Below are 22763 nucleotides of genomic sequence, written 5' to 3' on the forward strand. Positions count from 1 at the left end.
TACTCTTGACCTTATGCTTGACACAACACTGCTTGTGTGTGTAGGGCTTTCCAAGTCTTTAAACACTTGTCCACTGCTTGGAGGGATTTACAGCTGTAAGAAATCCATTTTGTGAGCCATAAGTGAATTGTTCTCAGTATTGATCTCTCTCTACTTTTATTATTATCTGTGTTAGGAGAGCACTCAGGAGCTTTGGTCATGGACCAGCATCCCATTGCTCTACGTGCTGTATAAATACAGAAGAAAAAAGGCTCCTTGGAAGCTCACAGGGCTAAACTCTAAACATAAACAAGCACAAATAGAAAGGAAAAAATGGGTAAGAAAGCCCACAAGCTTTTCTAGTGTGGAATGCAGAGGCTTCACCAGGGCCTCCTGCACTTCAGTGCATTTCAGCAAGTTTTTATTTCCACACCAAATATGTGTGTGTATATATATATATATATATATAATTTATTTATTTTTTTTTGCACAGTGGAACTCCTCACATTTGTAGGCAGTAAACAACAGTGCAGCCTTAAAAACTGTTACTTTATGGTAGAGTGAAGAATTTCTCATCAAATCTGGGACCTCATAAATGATACCCTAGGTCTGATTTTCTTAAAAGGTAAATAAGTGACAAACAATAGAGCCATTGTCCAGAAAGCTCCATTCTTACACCAAGAGCCTTTCATAATGAGAGCAGCATCATAAAAGTGCTTTGATCTATGAAGGATCAAATATCTTTGTTTTCTATTAACATAACTTTCTTTCCCAATGGAACACAGAGAATTCCTGATAATGGCACTCTATTAGGATAATTAGAAAAAGATTGTTCAGCTCTATTTCCCCCCATAGAGCTCCCTGGCAAATTTCTCTTTCGTGTCATTCAGATTTTCTACCCCAAATACCTCTGTCATAAGGAAAAAATTTAGAAGTTTCAAATTTATGACTCAGAAGTTTAGGCTGCCAGCCTGATATTAACCAGCCATTAAAAGATTCTGGAGAGAGACATATACTGAAAATTAAGCCATCACCTTTTAAAAACCTAATATTTTTTTAATGTGAACAAGATTTTAGATAACAATGTCACAGAAGTTTTAATAAGGTAGCAGGAATGTGCCCTGGGTTTATTTGCCAGGGAGGCTTGAGAAAGCGTTACAGGAAAGGTTTGCCCTGAGGGACCTGCGAGTGTAACATGACCAGAAGCAGAATTTGTACGACAGATGACAGACAGAGGAAGACACTTGTTAAGCGAGTATTCCCAGACATCCTATTAGAAACCTTGATTTCTTGCTTTGTCCTGCTGCACAACGCTCAGGCGCTTGCTTTTCCCATCAGAGATGCAGATCTGAGGCCGCCGACAGTCAGGGCCAGCCAGAGAAAGTCCTGTTTTGCCAGGCACCTGGTGCCACCGTGTGCCCACGCACGCCTTGCTGCTGTTGTGAAACATCAGGAATCATTTCCCTTCTCAGGTTCTGGTTCAGTGAGTCATCCTTCTTCCAGAAACCCCATGAGGACAGTTTGAGGAGGAGACTCCCTGTGCAGATTTGGGGACTTCTGGTGCAGGAGATGCTCCCAGGCTCTCCCACTGGGGTAGAGGAGATGAGCACGAGGCTGATGATAGGATTCTCATAGGCTTCAATGGTTTTGCACCCGAAGCACAGCATCCTTGATCAGCAAGGTGGACGCCAACCATGGTAAAACAGTCTGACCTGCAGAAAGGAAGTTATCAATGAAGAGATCAACAGATAAAACTGATCAAAGGGCTCTAGCATTATAGGAGGAAAGCATCTCACCAGCCACTCTGAGCAAAGTGATGGCAGGAAAGCCAAGGGCACAGAAAACAGTCCAACCAAGCAGATCTTGGAAAACAAATTAATGTGGGGATGCCAGGAAATCATGCAAAGGGGACTCCGAGGTCTGTACAGATGAGTGGCCAGGAAATAGAGAAAATGAAGTTCACTGGGAATAACTGTTATTCAGATCCATACATTCATTGTTCTGTTAAAAACAAATAAATAACTAGTAGATGAGTGAATGAATTAATAAATAAATAAAATCACCTGCCTGATTGATTCAGCTATCTGAAAAATTAAGCTTTAAATCCAGGGTATCTGGAAGTCTGGGAATCTGGGCAGGGATATCTTGAACCTGCAGAAGTCCTACAGCTCCTGATTCCAAAATCCTAAAGCAGGTGGGACTTAAGAAAGTGTCCTGGGGAAGCCAAGAAAGCAGTGAATACTGCAGCCCACTGTGGCATGTGCTTGTACCAATCTCCCAGCCCACATGCTAAAACCTGCAGCCCAGCAAGTGTGCAAAGTGAGGGAATTACAGTAGGGATGCACCACAAGAAACTTGCACTCTTCAGGAGTGAAATCCTCCTGGAATATCTCACAGGCTGCACACAGTTGACCGCTCATTCAAGCTGAGGTCTTCAGTGTCATCACCACCACAGTTCCTATGAGCCATATGGAAAAATGATCACTTTATTAAGCAAGCACCCCCTCTTTCACCCTGCAGACTGTTTACATACTTGTTCTTTAATCGCTACAGCCCGGAGAAGGACGATATTTCACGCTGGCTCAGGGGACCTGAAGGACAGCAGATGAGAGCTGCACTGTGGAGCCGCAGCTGTGAGTGTGCTCAGGCGGTGCCAGAGGCCCAGCTGCTGCATCTTGCTGTCCCCAAGAAGAGGATTTGGGACCCTGTCTTCAGAAGTTTGGGCACTTGGGACCACCAGGACCCTGGTTCCATCCAGCCAAAATCCAGGAGGCTACAGCCTCAGTGCTGGGTTTTCTGAGCTCCTCTGGATCCACAGCACCAGCACAGGACCTGACTTGTGCCTCCAGCTGCAGTGGCTATGCCTGTGCTGTGTATTAAACAGAACAGGGCTCTCCTCTGCCCTCATAATCCAGGTCCACATACATTCCCTCCAGTCCTTCTTTTCCTCAAAACAAAGTGGTCTTGTCCATAAAACATAGTGGGAGCAGCATCTGGTCCATATTAATTCACCAAATACCTGGAGCAGATGATGCATGGGCCAAAAGGTTTCTGTGGGCCATTCTCTGAGCAGCCACATGGACCTCTACCACCTCAGAAACCAGAGCGTGCAGTACAGGAGCGAGCCCAGCCCTGGCACCGTACCTCCGTGCTCTCCACCCATCTGCACACTGGGTGAGAGCAGGCCAAGCCGAAACAAATGTTTTCATTGCTCCACTTCAACAAAAGCTTTTCATAGCTTAAAGCCTCAGGATTGCTTAGTAGAATTGGACAGGAAAAAAAAAAAAAAAAAGCGGAAAGATATACAAATATAATAATCAAGCCTAACCTTTGATCTAGGTTGATCTGATAAAGCTCTGGCACAGGGCCTGCAAAAACGACTCAACATAGCACTGTAGAAGGATTGTGCTGAATTAAGTGGTGAAAAAACAGGCTTTGTGTTCATTGGCACTTTATAGACATTGACCCACTCACATGCTGATCTCAGGCAAAAGCATTGACTTTTTACCTTCCAGATGAATTACACTGGTCATATTATTATCTCTTCTCTCGCAATTTTATATCAACTTACATTATTTATGGTGCAATATCTTCATGTCTCCACACTGTTCTCCAGGCAATCCATCAGATTATACTGGGGCTTTATAACTAGAAAGCACATGGAAGCAGGACTTTCCATTCCCCTGTTGGTGTACAGGCGCCACATGCCAGTCCCCCTGGACATTGCTCAGCTGGGGCACTGTCAAAACAAGGAGCAAAAGTTCTTTGCAGTCCTAACAAACTTGGTGCAAGGGTGCAAGTTTCCCACATTCAGCTTCTAAAAATTAGCAGAAGATGTGCCATGGCTTATCTCCAAAATATTCTCCCAGTTAGTGCCCCATATGGTTAACAAAGCTTTTATTGTGTATTTGAGCTGTAGGGAGCACTGTAATGCACCAAGAAAACCTCTGGTTTCAGGTTGACAGGGATGCATCACTCAGACCAACAAAATCCTCTCAGTAATGAAACTCACACCATCTCCAGTAAACAGTCACTGGTGGACTGGGGAAGCTGAATGCTGCTACAAATGGCTGTTTCCAGTGTGGTATATGATCTCAAAGCTCTGATCTATACACTCTGAAGTTTACCATAGCTTTCTGAGTCCATACTGGGTGATCCTCACAGATGGCATTGACTGTCCTACTGAGTGGTAACACCAAGGGCTAGTTTGAAGCACGGACATTATCCTCTCTTTTGTAGTAACAGAGATTAAAACCACCGTGTTTGTCCTTTATGTAGACAGGTTTTTTTGATCCATCCTCAAGGATTTTAAGAATGATAGTATTGTACCTGTAACTGTACAGCTTGGTGCTAGTGCCCTTCTGAAATCATGCTTCAGTCTTGTGGGACTACCTAGGGCCATGCAAGGACTGCACACCGCTCCTCCTGCTGTCCCAACAAAAGGTAATTAGACAAAGCTTGGCTTCTCTTGACTTCCCAGAGGTCTGAACTGTGCAGGCCCGGGTGGTGACTTTCCAGCAATGCAATTCCTACCAAAATCTAACCAAAATCTAACCAACCTCTTCAGGTAGTAAACGGTGCATTAACAACACATCTAGAAGAGAAAGGAAGTTCACAGAGGATTTTGGAGGGGAAAGGAGGCCTCAAGAGGGAAAGGTGGAATTTGATGGGAAAGGCAGATGTAATTACAGTGAGCAGGGGCTGAGCAGGAGCACGTGGGCTATTCCCACATCACATCATCGTAACTAAAACTTCTTCAAGCAAGTTTGTAAGAGCAGTTCTTCTGCCTTTCCATTCATGCTGCATTAACTCTTGTCAATACAAGAAAAAACATCATTGCTTTCTAGACCTGTACTTAGAAGTTCCCCAGCCATGTTTCCTCAGCCACGGGGTTTTCTTGAAGTAATGAAAAAAGGACTAACCTAACTAAAAGGGACACGAATGGGAGCCAGATCAACAGTCGTCACAGAAATAAAAAGCAGTGACAGAATTCAAATATCATCTCAAAGAGCAAATGTTCCTCACAGACCACCTGTGGCCATCACGTGCTGTGAGAAATAAACTGAAAATAATTTTCCTTTTCAAAAATGCAGCATTTTCCCCAGCTCAGACTCTTTGATGCAAATCACTTACATGACAGCATCATTGCATCTTCTATGCTATTTTCTGCTAGATCAGACCCTGCTGTCTGCACTGAAAGGCTTACTCCTGTTTACTCTTTGTAAACATTTTACTGAGTGATGATACAGTCACTTCTGCCAGGATCCCAGGTGCGGTACTGTAGAGTTTATGATTGGATTTTATGCTCCTGTTGGCAAACAGTCATGCAGATAATGCATTGCCAACAATTTTACAAGGTTAAGTTTCAATTACAAGCCACACTCTGCTGTACTATCGGCTACTCAGGTAGGACAACAACAAATTGTAGTGTGCAATAAAAAAGAAAAGCAGCAGTTAACATCTATATTCTATTTTAGGCCCAGTTTTGATCTTGGGTTTCTTGGAAACATTAAGCCACCTTGCAGATACAGATAAGCTAACACTCATGCACTCTTCAGAGCAACAGAAATCCCCTGTGATGAAATGCCAACAGACTCTGGAAAACAGCCCTCTTCTGCTCTCATCTCATTCCTGACCACGGGTAGGTTGGTCCCCAGTGAAATGGCAGGATGTGTAAGGACTTCTGCTGGCTTTAGTCTAGCTTCCTACACTAGATTTTTACACTTCCATTGCAGTATAGAGATATAACTAGAATATCTTAAATGTTAGCTAACGTAGGTAGAGATACTCAATGAACAGTTTTTTTCACTAGATACATAACCCACCAATTTATTACCTTGTAGCCAAATGCCACCAAGACATGGTTGATCAAGGTGTGCTTCCAAGGAAGCAGTCTGCTCAGAATCCTACAAAGCTGATCCGATGACTGATGCACTCATCCCTCAGCTGAATTGTTCCATGACATAAATTTGGGTGGTCAGACTTATTTATTCCAATAAATCAGAAATGTTTTTGCTTTATAATTCTAAATGACAGATTATGGGACATGAACTCAACTGACCTGCTATGGAGAATGGCACCCAGTCAGGGTCTGACCAGCCTCCAAGGGGCAGATGCAGGTACTCATTTAGGAGCCTTGTGGACGTGAACTTGTCCCAGAGATACAGTGATGGGCAAGTCAAGAAATAGTTAATTTTTTTGCCCTTCTATTAGAAAATTAATTCAGTTCTGCCTTATTAAATAATTTGAGTAATATAATCTTTCTCAATGGTTTCCAAAACTTTGAGATGGTCTTTACAAACCAAAAACAGTAAATGTGCAAAATTGCTAGAAAAAAAAAAAAAAAAAACAGAGGCCCAGACCAGGTGGTTGTTTTCAGGAACACACTGAAAACAGCTTTTGCAAGGAAGAGATTTTTATTTTGTGATGCTTTTCTTGTTTCACTGACTGTTTACCTGCTTGTAGGAGGAGGCTTTATGTGATTGCTGCCCCTTTATGGCACCTAGTTTCTGTCTGTCCCCCTCACTAGAGGCCAGGGTCTCTCTGAGTGAAGGGCTCCCACATTTTATTCACCATCTAAGTGTGTATCTCAGAAGGAAAATGTTATGTAGAGAGCTGCGGCTTCCTCAGATTTTGAACACAACAACTGTTATAGCACCTGCAGTGAAAATGAAGAGTTTAAGTATCTTAAGGCCACATCAGGGACATCAGTTTCTTCCTCAAATTAGAAAATGACGAAGAAATGACAGCCAGGATGGCCTCTGCTATTTCTCATTGGATTTTTTTCTCAACACCTTGTTATTCTTCAGACCCTCAGGACTGGAAAATAATGATTAATCCGTCTGAAGATTTGAATCCCAGGCTCCAGGTGATAATTAGAGATAATTTTCAAGGCTGGGCAAGATTTTTGGTGACATTTACTATCAAAAGCTGGGGGGGCGGGGAGGAGGGAGAGGAGGGGAGGTAGGGAATGTAATGAATGCTTCCCAATTAGACAGAAATACACTCTGATTTTCATTGTCAACATAATATCAACCTTGGGCATTGTGGAATTGGATCCAGGCATACAGCTGGACGCTGTATACATACACGATGGTATCATAGAACAATAACCATAAAGGGCTTTGTGCTCTGTTGTGCTCTTACGGTAAGTGGACACTTCCACCTTCTCTTCTCACTTCAGAGCCAGTTTTTGACCTATCTCATGCTCTTACTTCAGCCCTTACTTCATCAACCTCTGTAGGTATATGGCATACTAACTACTGTGACTTACCCATAGAAGAACTATGAGGTCGTCCCACCCACCACCACACACATCCCTGTGAATCTAGCTTCTGTACAGATACCTCGCTTGGGATGAAAAGTGAAAGTGGTGCAGTGGTTAGTAATTGGTGTGGGGACTTAACCTTCATAGGTTCCCTCCCATTTCCAGTGGGATGGGGGAAAAGGACAGGAATAATAAAAGCAAGAAAATTTGTGGGTTGAGGTAATGAAATGTTTAATAAGTGAAGAAGAGAGAAAGAAAACAAACCAAGTGATGCAGAGAAAATCCACTACCTCCCATGAGTAGACTGATGCACTGCCAGTACCCAGGCAAACAATGGGTAACCTTCCTAAACCCCCTTTTAATTGCTGAGCATGGCATTATATGGCATGGAGTACCTCTGGTTAGTTTGAGTCACCTGGCTGGTTGTGTTCCCTCCCAAACTCCTATAAAACCCACAGTATATTCACTGAGAAATGGAAGGCCTTGGTGCTGTATAAAACACTGTTTAGCCGTAACTCAAGTATTACTGTATTACCAGCATTGATTTGGTCAGAAATATAAAACACAGCACCACACAAGCTGCTTTGAAGAAAATTGACTCCAGCCCAGCTCTGTACAAATGGGTGGGTTGATAGATATGAGAAATTGGTTCTGAAGTCTTTAATATCAGTTATCAGCATCTAGTTAAAAATACAGGTCAGATTCTCATGCACAGCTGTACCAACTCTTACAGCCTCAATGTAAGAAAAATAAAAATAAAAATAAAAATAAAAATAAAAATAAAAATAAAAATAAAAATAAAAAGTAAAGGTACTGTGCTATTGTCAGTATTGATGAACAGTAGAACGTGTGTTTTAATAGGGTCAAAAATGCTATTCTTTATTATTGTTATTTTTGCATTTGGATATAACCCAACCAGAAAAAAAAAATTGTGAAAAAAAAAATCATGAGCTAAGCCAAGGCTTTGTTTTCCCTCCCTCCACTCCTTGCTTAAGGCTTGTAATCTGGGTAGAAAATACAAAAAGCTTGTTATTGTCTTCACAGTATGTCCTAGAGATATGAAAAGGGTAAGATAAAGTGACCCAAGAATCTACCAACAAAGCCCAGAATGCAATTCATGTAGGAATAGCATTAACTCAGCACTACAAGCAGACATATAAACCAGCTAGGTGCAATTACATGAACAATGACAGCAATTCAAAGTCCAGATGCTGCTGCAAAATGACTTGCTAGCTGCGGAGAGCAACAGCTTTAACTCCTAACATTCGATTTCTGAGCTAATGAGCCAGAGGATCACGCAGTTAGATGCTTCTTAGTGACATCTGATGTGGAAGAGGGTTTAATTACTGCTCCATTGTGTTTGGGAAGTTTTATTGCAAGACCTCTGGCAGGACACTTTAAGCTACAAAGCAGTGAAGTGATGCTAATGTGTTCTGGACATAAGGCTAGTTATATCTCACCTAGAGATAAGGCAATGGGCAGCTCATGGAGCAGAAATCACCACCAAGTCTTTGCTTCTCTTGTGCTCTGAGATACATCAGTTGGCATGGGACCTGCAGTAGTTTGGCCTGCGCTATTAATTGCTGTCATAGTCTCTGAGCAATTAGTTCACAACCGTGGACTCAATGGGCCATGCTGCAAGGAAACCAAGGAGAAGTGGTGTATATATGTATGTACGTGTATGCACACGGGCATGTGTAATACAGGCTGGGCAACAGGGATGCCTACTCACAGCTACGGAGCCGGGCACTTCTTCTCGCACTCATTCCCAAAGCAGCCATCCATACGCTGTGTTTGCTGTGTTGGCTGAGGGAACCACACCCAGCTGTGTGTACAGCCATCTTCATCACTAGGTGACCAGCCCTGATGAGGTGCAGTCTACTCAGTAGGGATTTGCATTGCCCACCCCCATTCTGCACCCAACAGATGCCAATGCCAGATGTTCAGGGCCAATAAACCCACACCACAGTTATCCAGGACTACTGTGTAAAACACTAGGTGCTAGGGAGCACCAAGATTTACAGGAGGTAGTAGGCATTCATTTTGTATTTGATTTTGTGCCCATCACCTCTTATCTTGCCACTGGGCACCACAGATAAGGCACTGGCTCCTTTCTCTTGGCACCCTCCTTTTGTATACATTGACAAGATCCCCCTGAGCCTCCTCTTCCCCAGGATGAGCAGGCCCAGCTCTCAGCCTCTCCTCACAGCGGAGGAGCTCCAGGCCCTTCTCCACCTTGGTGGCCCTGCAGTGGACTCTCACAGACATGCCCATGTCTCTCTCCTTCACTTGAGGGATGGGGGTGAGGGCAGAACTGCACCCAGCACTGCAGATGTGACCTGAATAGAAGGGTCACCTCTCACGAACCCCTCACACTCCTTTGCCTAATGCAGTCAAAAATACCATGAGCCCCCATAGCAGCAAGGGCATGGTGCTAGCTCATATTCAACTTGGTTCCTGCTAGGACTCCTAAGCCCTTTTCTGCCAAGCTGCTTTCCAACTGGGTGGCCCCCAAGAGCGCACTGGTGCATGGGGTTGTTCCTTCCCAGGTACAGGACTCTGCACTTCCCGTTGAACTCCAAGTAAGTCTACTTAGCCCACCTCTTCAGCCCACCAAGGTGCTTGCAGATGGCAGCACAACCTCTGGTGCATCATCAGCCACTCCCCAGAGTTTTGTGTCATCTGCAGAATGTCTAGATGGCTTAATATACATTTTTTTGTTGTTGTTGTTGTTTTGTTTTATAATTTGTTAACTAATGGCACATCACAACACGGAAAGGACTCAGTTTTGACTGCACACTTGACCCTGTTGAGTTCTCTACTTTTATGCTTTGACCTCTTCTGCTGTTTAGTCACAATATAAATACTGCACCCATTTATGTGTTATGAAGAAAAAGTGTTTGGAAAAAAAGGGGGGGCAATGTGTATAAGCCAACATTTACCATACTTGAAGGCTTTTTATTAAAAGTTAAATACTCTGCTTTCATAGACTTCTTTCATTCTAAACTGTATTACAAATTTGAAGAAATCAGGTACTACTGCATCACAATGAAGAAGGGGCTTGGGTCAGCTTTTTGATAGTGGTTGTGTAGTCTGCAAATAAGTCTGACCAGTGAACCAGGTGTTTGAAGTTTAATTTATTTAGTAGTTCATGTTTAAATAACAAAGTTACTTAAAACATGTAATCTTCCTCCATTCCCCAAGCTGAAAAAAGGTATTTACTACTTTCCTCTTTTAAGATAGTTCATGTGTAGCTCATATATAGCAGGAGTTTTGAAAATTCCTAGATGTTATGTCACAGAGCACTTGCCCTTATTCACAAACATTAAGACCACTTGTTCACTGTCTTCATGGCAACTGCATAACTCATCTATGCAAGAAGCATCACAACCCTCTTACGATTTTGCATAGAGGGAAAGCAGGTAGAAAGCCACCCCAATGTGAAGAGTCCCACAACTAGTTCAGTAGATTGGCAGTATCTGCCATGTACATGCTGACTGTAGAAAGAGGGCCTCATTTTAGTAAATCTGAAAATGAAATTATATAAAATGCACTTTCCCTTACTGACATAGCATTCTTGAAAGGAACAGTCACTGTGGAACAAATATATGTGTATCTGAGGCAAGAGGAAGAAAAAAAACCATAGATGTAGTTTTTGTATATCCACAATCAGTAATTCAACCACACCTGCTTACCTTTTGATGAAAAGAAGGGAGACAAAATATATGTTTTGTTTTCCTTTTTTTTTTTTTTTTTTTTAATAAGGTCAGGTTCTATTGAAAATCTCTGTAAAAACAACTAATGCTGCAAGGTAGTACCAATACAAAACAGATCAATATTAACTTTAAACTGTTAAACTTTATTATAAATTAAAATTTCTTTACAAAAATTGCACATAATTGACCACTCTTAGGTTCTGATGCACTGGCATTTGCAATAGTTTCTTTAATCTTCAAGTTTAATAGTCTCTGCCGTGAGTCCAATGCAGAAAAGGGCAGTAAGCAACCCTCTTAGAGCCTTCAAGTGCAAGAAGCATACTTGTGGCCACGGCAGTTACACTTTCCTTAAGAGCGGCTGCTTTTGTTTTAAATCCTGTAATGAAAAAGTCTCAAAAAAGGTTTAAAAAAGGAAAAACCCAAAGTGGACTACTTGCTTTTTACTGTAAACACAGCCCAGTAAATTAACCCCAAACACAGATCTCTCAGGCATCAGTGAGAGTGTCAAGTGAATCAGGAACAGCAAAACAAAGAAAACAGAAAATAAAAGGAAAACATGAAAAAATAATGTCTGTCATTTTGATTAACTATACTTACGTACATGATGTTATGAGAATCTGGCAGGGCCCAGAAGCGAGGCCAGACAGCGAGTTCATTTTTCCAGAGAGGAGGGTCATGTTAATTGTTTCCAGGTTCAAGGAAAGCAGACTGAAGACTTGATATGCTCAGCAATACTCATCTGCCTTACGCAGATCTTAGGCACAGATCAGCCTGAAGAATCATTCAACTGATTTTGGCATTTAACAGGACTTATGGCTGACTGTACCCAGTGTTCAGTGATTCTTGCTTTCTGTTCTGCAAGTGTTTAAATTTAAAAGCTCATCTAGGCTGACTCCAACCTCTTGGCACTTGGAAACTAGTTTTCTCAGGTTATCAGTTTTACCTCCTCCTGATGCTTCAAACAAGAGTTGCTGTAAGAGATGGGGAAGCAGATATAAGATTTAGCCAGAGCTTGAGCATCACCACATCTAAGGATATGGGATATGCAGAAAATTTATATGAAACCTCAAACTGAATCATAAGGAGAAAACATTACATCTTTCCACAGTGTTGCACATAGAGGTAACTTATGAAGAGCTCTCTGATATAAATGATGGACCTGTAAAATAAAAACAAATATTAAGTCAGTACCATGTTGTGAGATCAAAATGAGTGATATGAAGCACAAAAGTCAGTTGCAATGAATTTTTAAATCAACTTTAATAGTTTCAAATTCAAGCATTATTGTCACTACTAAAAGAAAATACAAGTTCATGTCTGACCTTAATTCTAACCCCTGTATGCAAATGATTGATTACATGAGAACATTCATTTTTCTTCAAAAGATTCTTGCCTTATTCATTGCACAGGATGGAACATGCACAGGGAATGTAGCAGCTTATTCAGTAACTTTCACTTGTGTACAACTCCAAGGTCTTTCTTACTATTGCATACAATCCCAACCCTGCAATGAAAATAACTGTTTCATAGCCTTTTTTTTTTTTTTTTTTGACATCTATCTGCACTTCATCGGTATGTCTTTGCAACTACAGCAAGACTTATTTTTCCATTTTATGTCTGCATTGAACTTTTTTGTTCTCCTTCTTCAAGCATCTACTCCAGCCTCCTTCAGCTACTGTTATCTGGAGTACCAGCTCCAATCAAGAAGTAATTGGTGTTTGTTAGCATTTTAAACTGTGAAACATTTGTATATTCTCTTAGCAATCCTTTAAATGATCTGCTGAAGGAAGCAAGTGACAGGTTCTCCAGGGATTATAAATCCAGAATCTCAATCATAATTCAAACAATATCCTACTTAACTAGAAGCTCCAGCTATCTGCAATATTTCACATATGCCTGAATTCTAATTGGTTCATATTCTTTAAGGGTTCTCTTCTCAATTAATTATAAATATATTTTTCCAAATTTAAAACCAAATAATGCAGGGATCTTGTAAGTCAGCAGTCTCACGATAGGGAGTGCCTTAAAATGCAGTCCATCTAATACAATGACTGAAGCAGGGATCTGTGACTAATTAGAGATTACACCAAACGATCGACACAGAGACAGAATTAAGGTTGAATACACAGCCATGTCTTTGATGTCTCCTGACTGAACTATTTGATCTTACAAACTAAATAACTGTCTACTTAGGGGTGTTCTTTTTTAAAGACTCAAGGAAACAGTAAAAAAAGGAAAAGAGATTTCATATGTGAATCTAGCATGAATCGGTTAAAATTTTAGTACTGTTTCAAAAGAAAGTCTACTGACAAGAGAAGGATGCTGAGAACCAGTCACTGCAAGAATGACGTGTAACAAGATACAGCAGAGAAGCAGCTCAGAAATGCCACAAATGAGTGGTGAGTAACAAGCCCATGTCTTCATGATCCCCCTAATACACAGCATCTCTCCACAAGCAGAATATTTAGAGTGACAGCAACAATACCAGAAAGACCCATTCTGTTTGAACTGAGAAGTGATTCACTCTGTTGCTGTGCTAAAAAAAACTTTCTTATTTGCGTACAGAGAGATAAAAATACACCCCCCCACACCCACACACATTAAGTGGCAATGAGTAAGCTTATTATTTTTGGAGAAAAGGAAATGATAGCTTTAGGGTGTAAGTGGGGCATGGGAAATCATTCAAATTCTCTACACACATTTGCCTAGCAGAAAAACCCTTCCAACTGATTGCAAAGGTAGGGAGTCATTAGTTATCTTCCAGCACAACAGGATTTTTTCCCCTCTACTGCATTTTAAATGTTAGCCATCTCCTCCAGGTTAAGCAAAAAAAAAAAAAAAAAAAAAAAAGGAAGGGAGGAGGGGGGAATATAGACTTCCCTGTACAGGAAAGATACAAGTAGTATGCAGAAGTACTAAAAATATAATCCCTTCTACCTTGATTGACAAAGATACTTCTCACACTTGAAGCAAACGCTTCTGTGTTTACACAGAATATTTCAATTATCCAGAATTCTTAGGTTTAAGAAATGACCATTGCTTTGGACAAAGCAAAAGAATGAAAAAGTTCTGCAATTTTTCATTTTAGTAAGGTGTGTTGACTTACTTCTCTTTGTCCCATTAGAAAGCATTCGGCAGCAATGGCTCTGAGGAAAAGAAACACACAAAAATATTTATTCTTGAATTATTTTAAATGCCATAATTGGCAGAATACTGACTGTGCAATGGAATTACAAATTCCTTGAGAAGAACTAACTTCCAATGATGTTAATCTACAGTGAAAAGATAAAAATAACCGTTTTTTAAAAACAACCTTACATGAGCAAGACATTTCAGTGGTTCCCCATTATGAACAAACACTGAAGAAAAAGATCAGTTCAGCATCACTGGATAATGGAGATTACTGCTATTGTGATATATAAAGGGGAGGGTAGAGAGGGGAGACAGAAGTCAATAGTTGAATTAAAAAGGCAACTTGTAAATATATCATTCATCTTTATCTGTATAATATCAATTCACATAAGTTTCCCCAAGAGGGAAATTCCACTTTTCATTTTAAAGATGTGACAGTACCTCTGTTGTAACAAAGTTACTGCTTAAATAATAAAATAATGAAAGAGACTTGCAGCACAAGCCCAATTTGAAGGACATTTCAGATTTACCTTTGTGATGTAAACCTTATAAACAAAAGCAATATCTATGAAAACAGATGTATGACTGTTGCATTACATTTTCCAGATGGCCAGGCATGTTGGGATATTATATGTAAACATCTTGGCTTGCAGTTTCAGAATTTGAACATTGCTCTCTTCCCAGTATCGCAGAAGCAGTCTGTAAAAGGCATTCATGAGAAAGGAACACTGCTCTAATCACTGGGAACAGAAAAGCAATGCAAAGATCCATACACATTACACAAAATATATTACACTTAATCTCAACCAAGAGTTGCAGGTAGGAAAAAGAGGCAAGACATCACACAAGATCGACTGAACATGCTCTTATAACAAAAAAGAAGGTACACCATCAGAGAGTAACTACACAGTGTGAAAACATGATCTTGGCACATTACACGATCTGGTTTTAGCATGTGTGAGGTAACTGTATATTTGAAGGAAGGCTGATTAGTTTCGCAGTCACGTGTCTACAAAATACTGTGCAGACAGTTCTGCTCACCCATTTTGTGCAGTATCAACATTGTCTAAGGAAGCTGTAAGCTCCACCTAGACAGAATTTCAACTTGACGTAAAACTCAGCCATTCGATTTCCTATGCTCAATGTAGGTGTGTCTATTTCCCCACACCCCCCAACCTGTGGCCAACCACATTTTTTTTTTTTTTTTCCTCTCAAATCTGGCTTTGAAATCTTTGGAGTCCCTGTTGATGATGAATAGTAAGCGCTCGTGGTCTTTTCAAGCACTTCGTACAATATTCTTGAGTTCACTGCAGCTGAATATGTTAAAATATGGATTCTCTAATCCTGGATGAGTGCATTTTGAAATACTGTATAAGAGTTGATGTGATGTTTACTCTAACTGCCCTTGATTCCCATGAGATTTTTTCAGAATTAAGGATTGTCTTCACTAAATAAACATCAAACCTCCAGGTAGCACTGTTAAATACCGATGCATCCATTTGATTTTGCTCCATGTTGAAACTATACTCTTAGCAGATATTAAGTAACAAGATTTTAGTATAGTATCTAACCTTTCTCTACACTCTTGAAATTTATGTTTGTAAACATATACAACATGAATATATTTATTAATAGTTCCTGTATAATTATAACCTCTCCGTAGATAAAACAGAACCCTTTCAAATACTAGAAAAAGACTGAGATAGTATCAAAAGGCACAATGTGCCTCAAGCAACATGCAACAAGAGGAAGAGTTGTATTTTTGCGGTAGAAATCAAATCATGTGCATCGTGTACAGAAAACAGTAGGGGTATTAGCCAGCTGTTCCTCTTGATTACAGGTGTTTTTACATACCTCAGTGCAAGTCCAGGATTAGCAGGCATAGTAGAACAAAACCTTTCCAAGGTTTTGGAATGTTGAGATTTTGGAATGCAGCTCAAATAAAAAAGAATTACCTGCAAAATTTGAATTATAAATATTAATCTACTTCACAGCAGTCTAATTTTGCTAAGAGTAATGGGATGACAGAATTATGAACATTGTGACTGAAGTGAGTTACCACCTACAAACCTTATCAACAACAAACCTTATCCCTCAGGGGTACAAACATCAATTCATTTAAGAAATCAACGTACTGTTGCTAATACCACAGATTTTAGTCTTTCCTGCCTGTATTTAGTGAATAAAAAGAAATGCACTGGATATTAGCAAAATGGGACCCAAGACTTTCACAGAGAGAATAAAAGTTTGACAGAATAAAGCTTACGGAAGTGCTCAACTCAATCTTTCTCTCCTGCTTTTCTACTTTATTTCTTCTGTTTCTCAGACACTATAATTTTTGTGATCAAAACCGACAGCTTAAATATTGCTCCCATCACCCAGCGGTACAGCTCTGCTGACCCTTCTTGCTCAACCATCTCTTCTCTCCTTTCCGGTTTCTCTTTTATCAAAGAAATAGTAGTTTGTCATTAATAGCTGTATTCACACAGTATCAAGACATGCAATTTATTTATATTGAAGTTTCTCTTAGCCTTACATACTCTTTATTCTGAAAGTCACTGCTAGGTATTTTTCTGCTCGTAACACTACTCTCCTCAAGTACGTTGTTCTACTAATTCCTAGCTCCCGGTATACATATACTACTGATGCTCTGATGCTGTTATTTTGACAAGTAAGTTACAGATGCTCATTAAAAGGATATCAGTCTTTGTTTTTTAATTAACTGTCCCCAGAAACATTTTTACCTTGTTATGAAACTCGTAATTGGTCCAATAATCAGCAGCACTAAAAGGAATTGGGTATCGCGTGGGGACTGTAACCAGACATCTGTTCACTAGGTCAGTAAAAAGCTTGAATTCTTGAACTTTGTTGTTGGATCCAACAACTTTGCTATTGATAAAAACAAGGTAACTGGAAGAAAAGAGAAAAAAATTGTTCTGGTGGCCTTCACTTAATTTTGAGATTAAATTACTTTTGTCTCAAGAACTTACTCCAGCCAGATGTTCTGAACAATTTCCTGCTGCATCACTGCACCAAGAGCTGCTTCGTAGGCATCCAGTGCTTCACTAATACTCGTGTGAAGAGACTGGCACAAACTGTTTATATCAAAAGTTTAAAAATATGATGTTATACACACAACATATAATCTTAATATAGAAGAGTAAGAAACAAGAACTTCCCTAAGAAGCACAAAAACAGTTTTCAGTTTAACACCAAAATGGACTAACTTTAACAGTCAATGCATTACAATGAGCAAATCTCAACTGCACGTAAAAGTAAGGAATAATGCAGAAACTGTGCAGTTTAAAATACAGTTCTTGACTGAAATAGAAACATTATCCGTTGTCTTCTTTTGTAATGCATCCATTGCCTTCTCTCTTTTATTAATCGTTATCATAAGGATGCTTTGACTGCTACAGAATGGAGACGAGTCTTGAGATTCCATTTGGAAAGAACCAGAATAATAAAATTTCAAAGTTGTATTACAAGAGACCATTTGAGAAATGACGTGAAATTCACAACAAAAGTAAGTGTTCTGGAACACGCTGATCATATCAGAGGGAAAAAAAGAAAAAAGCAAAATAGTCAAAACTAAACTAAAACCAGCTCCTCAAAGAAACGTAGTCAGAACAGTATATGGGACCTCACCAAACACAGGAGACATTTTTTTTTGCCTAAGATTCAGTTATCAATCCTCATTTCAAGGTGTAAATTAACAATAAAAGCTAAGACTTCCAGTAAGTCGTAAGAGAAAAAAGCATGAAGACTAAAGAAATGCAAAATAGGGTAGGGTTGTTTCAATGACCTTCCTACAGAACTCTACTAACTAGAGCAACATAATCAGTGCCTGATTCTAGGCCTGTTTTCTCCAAGAACTATGAACTATTTAGTAGTTTTGCTCAATATATATATGTGTGTGTGTCTGTACATACATGTGTGCACGACGTATGTCTATACTTTTTTATATAGATATAAGATGAATGATGTTTCTGGGCAAAACATTGTCCCTTGATCTTTTGAGGCTCTAGTAATCTCACACTATTTTCACCTGGTAAAAGTCAACTTTTATATCTTTTGCCACCTGCACCTGAAAAGAAGAAACATATAGGCCCAAATCCCTAAGCACTTACTATGTAGCAAAACTGAACCAACACAACCACTCTTTGAAATGAATTTTGAAAGTGGTGTTAAAAGTAATTTAGGCACATATTTCAAAAGCACCGATTCTTCCTCTTAGGACCAAGTGCCTAAGCTCAGATTCTCCTGTGACCTCAAGTTAAAGTCACTAATGACGAAACAGTGACCTCAAGCGTCTTTCTAACAATACTTCACTGTTTAAGTACTGAAATCTAATAAGTGAACTTGCAAAGAAGTAAGTATTTCTTAAATATATATATATACACACACACTTAGTTGGAATTCATGGACAATACCATAAACTAACATTGAGGTAACTTAATCTAAACCTTAGGCATTATCTTGAAATGAAACACGTTTTACCTGTTTAAAAGTTCACCGTCAACTGAAAGCTGAAAGTGTTGGAGTTCTAAGCAATGCTTAGTCATCACCTGAAGCATCACATTTGCCCCTTTACTTGAAAAACTCAATTAGCCACTTGTGCAGTTGGCATAAAACTTGCATAAAACTGTCTATGCTTTGCAGCGGCCAGTTAGTTTCTCTGAACACTGGCAGATCATTTATTGAAAGAACCTCAAGTGACACATGTCTGGGCAAATAATGAATGTTCTGCAATTGAAAACTCAATTTACTCAGACCTACTAGCTGTTCCTCAGAAATACTGTAAAACGCCTCACCAGTATATCTGCCACAGATATGGGATTTGCTGGTTTACAACATCATCTGTAAGCTGTTCTTTATAGAGAGGCGCTGTAAATTCAATTGGCATTGGAAAATTCAGGAGATATCTACAAGAGAAAAAGTAGTAGTAATGGAGAATATCCTTCTAACATTGAAGATTCCTCCACAAACGTAACAGTTTAAAAATACAATTCATGGAATGTATTAAGAACGCACCTACTTTTCTTAGAGATTAGTTTAACTCTATCCAGATAAAAGATTTATATAGAGAACATTACATAAAAAATAGAAATGGTTTATATACAAAGTGGTTTACAATATTAGGCTCTAGGTTAAATGTTTCTCTAGATCTCAGACACCACCACCACCCACCTTGCCCCTCATAAAATACATCAAAACCTAGGATATAATTATCTACCTATAGACATCTACACTGCATTGCCAGCACTACATTCAATGTAAACAAACACAAGCAGTAATAAAACCTAACACATAACCTGGAGATAAAAAGTCTCAGTCTCATCTGTGTAAGATTTAACAAAGAAGGTCTTCCTTTGAAGGCCTTCAAAGGCAGTTAGCTTTGACAGATTTCCTGAAGTTTTGAAATATGCAAGGTTCACTATAATCAATTAGGTGCCTAACATTCAGGTGGAGCTTCAGCAGACCGATTACCAACATGTACCTTTTCAGCAATAATCTGTTGATTAAAAGCATGCTGGACCTCTGGATTGAGGGCTTTTACAACTGCCTAAATAGGAAGTTTGCAGTATGCAGTTTTAAGCTCCAAACTTTGAAAAAAAAAAAAAAAAAAAAAAAAAAACTACTTCAGCATGCATGTATCACATTCCTTTTCCCCATATCCACAGATGAAACTTGTTAGCTGTTTCACCTGTAAGTTCTTATGCTTTTACAATTTAGTATAAAAACACAAACAACTATAATGCTTCAAAAACGCAAAACCATAATTGAATGAAGTCTTAGCAAAACCTGCCAGAGCTAAAAGCAGAAGAATCCTAGACTGCTTTGTTTTTTGAGAAAATGCCAGTATTACCAAAATTTCAACAGAAAATAATATTGCATACATACCTTAAGAGATCCATGGGATCATGCTGTTGGTAGGTATTCTCAAAGAAAGCTCCCACAAAATCTTGTAACAGTGGAAGAACATTGCCTGACCTTTCCTGTTTGTTTTTTTTTAAATAAAGAAATAAATTAGACATCAACCTGAAGATGACAAGAACAATTTAAGCACAATAACCAGCAATGTCTCTCTCTGTAATGCTCCTTTGCCTTCATTCTCTCAAAAAATGAAACCTAATGGGAAAAGTCAGCAGGTAGAAGAAAACATATTACAGAGTGAGTTTACTGTTGCTATCTAATGTTCTTGAATAAGGAGATTAACAGTGCATTAGAGTGAACAACTGAGCTACAGATTTAGCACTGTATATTAAAGTAAAATTACTTTGGTTACATTAAGTAACATCACTAATCTTGCCAATTCTATATTAAAGCAGAACTACACATTACAAAAATATTGTTAAGAACAATCAATTTCCTACATGTTTGAAACTACACATAAAACCCAAACTTTATAAACCCAGCAGACCAACAAAAAGAGTTTTGGGATGTGGCATTACCTGTGAAATAAGGAATTTACACAACTGATAAAAGATCTCTGCATTCTGAGGATTCTTCTCAAATGCTCCAATCCACACTTGGTAGGCACTATCGCTCTGCTGCATCTGCACGTACAAGGTGGCCATACTCTCCAAGAGTGGGCAGTTGTTAGGGCAGAGCTCCAATAAAGATCTACAAAGTTCTGCAGCAGATTCCCACCTTGAATAAAAGTAACAGTTAAGTTTTCAAGGACACATAGGTGAGTACTCCGTATTAAAAATGTCTTGAAACAACTTACCTTTCAAGAAGCTTCAACAAAGCTATCATGTTTCTGTAGAGTGGGAAGCAGACAGCTATTCTTTTGTCAGCCTCAAGGCTCTCATCAGTACATGTTTTGACTGCATCTTCAGAACAACAATGTAAAAATCAAGACCTTAGACCTCAATTAATGTCAAAGTTATTCAAAACTTTTAACAAAAATTGTAATTTAACAACCACAAAAATACAGAAGCATGCAAAGTTTTCTGAGACAATGATAAAAGTCTTTCAAAAGTGTCATTCCTCATTCATCTAAAACAACAAAACAGCAAAAAAACAAAACCAAAAACCCCAAACCCACTGAACAGCTAATATCCCATCAATGAAGTGTTAAAGCTACATTACACATAGTAGCTTATCACCATCTATTTAAAACTACATTCCAGTATATACAGGATTGCTGCTGAAATCAGTTCTACTGAGACAACAGCTAATATGTGCTAATTCTCTTTTTATGTTGAGAAGAAATACACCAGTTACCCAATACTGAACACCACATTATGTCTAGTCTACATCCACTCCTCCAGGTTATACTTGAATATTCATTTGCACACTGCATTACTGTCTACAGCATAGTTACGTTCTCACAGGCAATTCAATATTGGTGCAGCTAACACTAAGTACTGACATACAAACAATGCTAATGTAAAGTCTCCCTCCGGCAGCACTACAAATCAATTCAATTTCTTCTACTACCTTCATGAGATCTTTAAGTTTCTCAGTTTACTTAAACTCCAAATGCAGACAAACACACACTTTGCTCTGCCTCTTTTAAGGAAGCACAATAATCTTCCATGAAAGTACCTTCTCAACAGACATCCCATTGGGGATGGAGTAGAAGAAGAGAGGGAACAACCACAGAAGTTTGGTTTTATGCTTTCTTCAGCCTCCAAAAATAAGCAATGCCATACTAGCACAAGGCACTGCTCTCTATCCTGATAGACTATCACAGTTCATGGAAAAAAGCTATGGCTTTGAACCATACATGAAAAATTTTGTGTGCTAAGTACCTAAAACATGGACTTTCCTCACTCTTCTGTCCAAATCAAGAAGAAATATTCACTGGATTAATCCCAATGACTTAACATAGCTGCAATATCACACTGCCATGAAATTCCAGAAGTATAACATTTCTTGATATGTAAGAAGTGAGTAATGCAGTGAGCAGTTTACTTCCTTAATCTTACCTTCAAACATAGCTAACAGCGTATCAGGATCAGTCTTCACATCTTGAACTGTTTGCCATGGTATTAAAAATGGCTCTTTGTTCATTATCCTTGAAGGACCGACATTAGCAGGATCATAGAACTTGACTGGGAGAATGCCGAATTCAATTAAATGTATGTAAGCCAGCCAAGCCAAGCAACGATCGCTTACAGTAAGGCGTTCTGATATTATCTTTTCATTTGCTGATTTTAAGGCATTCTGTAAAGATCAGAAGAAATGCATTATATATTTTCAATATAAAATCTTTATGATCTAAGAATGAGAAGAGGAAACAGGAAGAGTAGTTTTAATGTTCTCAAAACTTCTCCACAGAAAAGACAGGAAATAATTCATGCTATCAATCATGATTAGATTTGGCTTTGAATGAATCTGTGACTATGTTCAAGTAATACACAGCTACATAATTTCTAGTAATAGTTTTAGGAAAAACTGCTAAGATCATTATTTTGAAAGGGGAACATAGAAACATTGAAACCATGCATCTCCCAACGTTTGTCTACTTAATTCTGTGACAATTACATCTAGTTAGTTACATACAAATTATTTATTACCTCTGGAGACAACTCATGTATGAGTTGGATACCATTTGCTATACCCTATTAAGGGTCTTGTGTGGTTTTGGTTATGTGTTTTTTTGTTTTTGTTTTTATTTTTTAAGTTTTAGTTAGACAGCTATTAAGTCACAGCTT

The 22763-nt window shown here is 39.1% G+C and overlaps 1 protein-coding gene across 1 annotated transcript in view; it reads right to left on the minus strand.

The window, feature by feature from the left end:
• Window positions 1–11084: 11084 nt before the first annotated feature.
• Window positions 11085–22763, minus strand: part of ZFC3H1 (zinc finger C3H1-type containing) — a 38667-nt gene continuing 26988 nt past the window's right edge. The window contains 12 exon segments of the mRNA XM_032183307.1: window positions 11085–11933; window positions 12059–12121; window positions 14069–14108; window positions 14692–14793; window positions 15949–16049; window positions 16839–17004; window positions 17085–17189; window positions 18909–19019; window positions 19999–20093; window positions 20550–20748; window positions 20828–20933; window positions 22035–22272. Of these exon segments, the coding sequence (XP_032039198.1) occupies window positions 11796–11933; window positions 12059–12121; window positions 14069–14108; window positions 14692–14793; window positions 15949–16049; window positions 16839–17004; window positions 17085–17189; window positions 18909–19019; window positions 19999–20093; window positions 20550–20748; window positions 20828–20933; window positions 22035–22272 (1464 nt within the window). The 3' untranslated portion in view covers window positions 11085–11795.

Source organism: Aythya fuligula, chromosome 1, assembly GCF_009819795.1.
Source record: "Aythya fuligula isolate bAytFul2 chromosome 1, bAytFul2.pri, whole genome shotgun sequence".
NCBI lineage: Eukaryota > Metazoa > Chordata > Aves > Anseriformes > Anatidae > Aythya > Aythya fuligula.